This window comes from Lactuca serriola, chromosome 6 (assembly GCF_051521515.1).
Source record: "Lactuca serriola cultivar US96UC23 chromosome 6, Lser_US96UC23_V15, whole genome shotgun sequence".
Taxonomy (NCBI): Eukaryota; Viridiplantae; Streptophyta; class Magnoliopsida; order Asterales; family Asteraceae; genus Lactuca; species Lactuca serriola.
In genome coordinates, this window is record NC_136413.1 from 94,354,657 (window position 1) to 94,358,079 (window position 3,423).

General features: G+C 35.4%; 1 protein-coding gene across 1 annotated transcript; it reads left to right on the forward strand.

Moving 5' to 3' along the window:
- Positions 1 to 866: 866 nt before the first annotated feature.
- On the forward strand, positions 867 to 1,852 carry LOC145060009 (putative cytosolic oligopeptidase A). Its single transcript, XM_079007751.1, has 5 exons — positions 867 to 911; positions 1,072 to 1,190; positions 1,296 to 1,413; positions 1,503 to 1,694; positions 1,781 to 1,852. The coding sequence occupies exons 1-5, from the start codon at positions 867 to 869 to the stop codon at positions 1,850 to 1,852; spliced, it is 546 nt and encodes a 181-aa protein (XP_078863877.1).
- The last annotated feature ends 1,571 nt before the right edge of the window (positions 1,853 to 3,423 follow it).

The window sequence follows — 3,423 nt, forward strand, 5'->3', positions numbered from 1 at the left end:
TGGCTTAGCATATCTCACTTAAATCGTAATAACAATCGGTCGCTAATACGTTGGAGTCGGATGAACCTGCTGTGTGCATAGAGGTTGAGGATTTCGGTCACTCACCTTGCCTTTCTTGCAAAATCTTTGGTACACACAGGAAAACATAAACCTTAAAGAGCTTAAACACCCACGCCATCTCATAAACCCTAAAGGGCTTAAACACCCGCGTCTTTCTTGTAATCGCTCGTGATGCTGAACTTCATAAAAGAGTTCTTCTCCGGTATTAGCATCTTCCTGGGTAGCTGAACTTCTGTCATCGCTCGGGATCGATCTCAGCCTCCTATTCACCCCTCTACAGCCTTACTTGTAAGTCCACACCACACTTGCTCTTATCTTGTTCTGTATCTTTTTTCCTTCTTTTATTAGAGTACTTTACGTTTTCTTTTTTGCTTTGATCTGTCGCACACATTGTTTTAAAACTCGTCAGAAGCGTACGCCCTAAGGCGCGCCTTAAGGCGAAGCGGACCATGGCGGAACTAGAGGCGCTGCCTCTGTGGTTGGATTTGAGACGTACGCTTCGTCCAGGTGAAGCGTAGATGAATCGGTAGAGGCGGTGCGTTCTTCAAAAACGTACACCTTAAATTTTTAGTCTAATTTTGACTTATTTTGACTTTTTCCTTTTCCAATCACACCTGGTCTGCATCGCATCTTGCAATTCTTCCTCAATTGATGAAATTGATGTTCCATACATTCAATTGAGTCTACTAAATGTTGTATGAATATCCAATTTCAGAAACATAGGCCTTGATTTTTAGTCTAATTTTGACTTATTTTGACGTTTTTCATTTCCAATCGCACTGTTCTGCATCACATCTTGTAATTAAATGCCACCTGTTGGAGACAAGCCAAGCCTTATGACATTTCTTGACGTACATCCATCCATCCATATATGCATAGCAAAATGAGACGATGAAAATATGATGTAATGTAACGTGTGCAAACTTGTGTTGTTTATATTTTGGTTGGAAGCTCTTAATTAATCGGATTATTAAAGTGAGTTTGGGCATATATTTTTGGTTATTAATTTAGGTGGAGACTGTGTTCCATGAGTCTGGTAATGCACTTCAGCACATGCAAACAAAACAAGATGAAGGGCTTGTTGCTGGCATTCGTGGCATAGAGTGGGATGCTGTTGAATTACCTTCTCGGTTCATGGAAAGTTGGTGCTAACACAGGTAGGTACTTATATAATATAGAATCAAATCATTTTTTGGACCCAAAAAATAAAAAACTTAATATATGAGACACTACAGGGATACGTTGATGAGTATTGCAAAACATTATGAAACTTGGGAGACTCTCCCTGAAGAGATATATCAAAAGCTTCTTGCTGCTAGAACTTTCCGTGCCGGCACCCTTAGCCTCCGTCAGGTGAGATTCATATTCATAATAATTCATTTATTAAATAAAATAATAATAGTAATTAGTAAATAAATAAATTAATTGTTGTTACTTGTTAGCTTAAATTTGCAACGGTTGCCCTAGAGCTTCATAGCAAGTATGTACCTGGTGGGTCCAAGTTGATCTATGATGTTGAGAGAAGAGTGAGTGAAAAAACTCAAGTGCTTCCCCTGCTTGAGGAAGACAGGTTCCTTTGTGGTTTTAGCCATATTTTTGCAGGTGGTTATGCTGCTAGATACTACAGTTATAAGGTATCTATCTTATATACTTTTATTCTTTATGCTAAATTGCTAATGGTTTTTGATTATGATGATGGATGTTGATGTTATTTTTGAAGTGGGAGGAAGTGTTGTCTGCTGATGCTTTTTCGGCATTTGAGGATGTTGGATTAAATGATGACAAGGTATGATTTTTGTCTTCAAATTATTCAACTCCCTCATTCCAAACATTGACTTCACATTGACCATCTTCATCAAACATCTAAAAGCTAGTAATTTTAAAATATTTGAGAGATTGTAGATTAAAAATCTTACTTGATTGGTTTGAAAAGTATTGTACGTGTCGATGGATATTGCAGATAAAGCTTCATTTTCTCCATCACTCTTGGTAGCTCATTCTGCATGTCTGCATTCACCTGTACGAAAACAATATAACTTTTAAAAAATAATAATAATAATAGTAATTGGTTTGAAAAATAATGGATTTATAAGCACATACCTTCTGCACGATTTCAGCAACCTTATCTGGTGAAGCAAACGCATGCTCCTTGAGTGATTTTCCCATAGCTTACTCTAACTTCTGATTTTGATCACCTGATAACAATGCCACCCTAACAGCTGTCACCTTCAAGAAACACAAAAAAATAAATAAATGTTTATTCAGGTTGTCCCCTTATTTATTTTGCTGAAAAAGAGAGAAGATAAATAACTAACCTTTGTAACAAAGGAAAGCATGGGGTCTACTACTAGCTTAGTGACTGACATGATAAACTTTCACATGTGGCTTTCAGATTTTTCTCAAGTTCTTACATTTAATAATACAAAAATTCAAAAACCAATATAATTAAATCAAAACAAAAAACGGGCAACAAACCATGAATTACTAACTGTATACCTTCTTTGCATCAATTTGACTTTCCAAAACTCGAGGCGACAGTGTCCTTGCCAAAGAAGTTGACCTTGATCAATCAAATAATTGGTTTGACCTCTAAGAATTCGTCTCAGATGCTCCTGAAGTGATCACATACAAATGAATACAAACTTTCAGATTCTTCTAAGAGATTATTGTATTTATTTATTTTTATTTTTTTTGAAAAAGGAGATGTTGAAGTAGATACTAACCAACAATTGGGAGAAATCCAGTTCCTTGTGTGTGACTGAGAATTCTATGTCAGAAGGTGCAATCTGTTCTCTTAATATAAGAAGATGTTTGATGAGAAAAAGTTGTCCATCCATTTGTGATCTTTTTGCAACAAGTTTGCTTGCTTTCTATAGCAAATAAATAAAATGAAACAATCAAACACCTTAAAATAACGGTATATTAAACATAGAAACAAATCTGAAGCAATTAAATTCACTTACTTGGATGGATAAAGAGCAAACCTCAACAACTTCCTGAAGAATGGAAGAAAAAAAAGTAATTGAATTAAAAAATAATGGGAACCATTAATGTCTGCCTTAAATTAGTATGGTCCATTCGTTGATCCTTTTTTTTCAATTGGTTAACAGAAAAGAAAACAATTTGACTCAGCTAATTAAATTAGTGTTTGTTCTTATTGATAAAAAAATCCATATATTGGACTTGTTTTCTCTTTTGAATCAGCTTAATTTCTGTCTTAATTGTCTTAATCAGGATAAAGGACAAATCTTTGTTGAAGTTAATTTTGAAGGGTATTCTACTCATTTTGGAACTTGTGAAGCTGCTCGTTGGTTTCTCACTCATGAAATGGGAACCATTAATGACTGCCTTCACAAACATCAG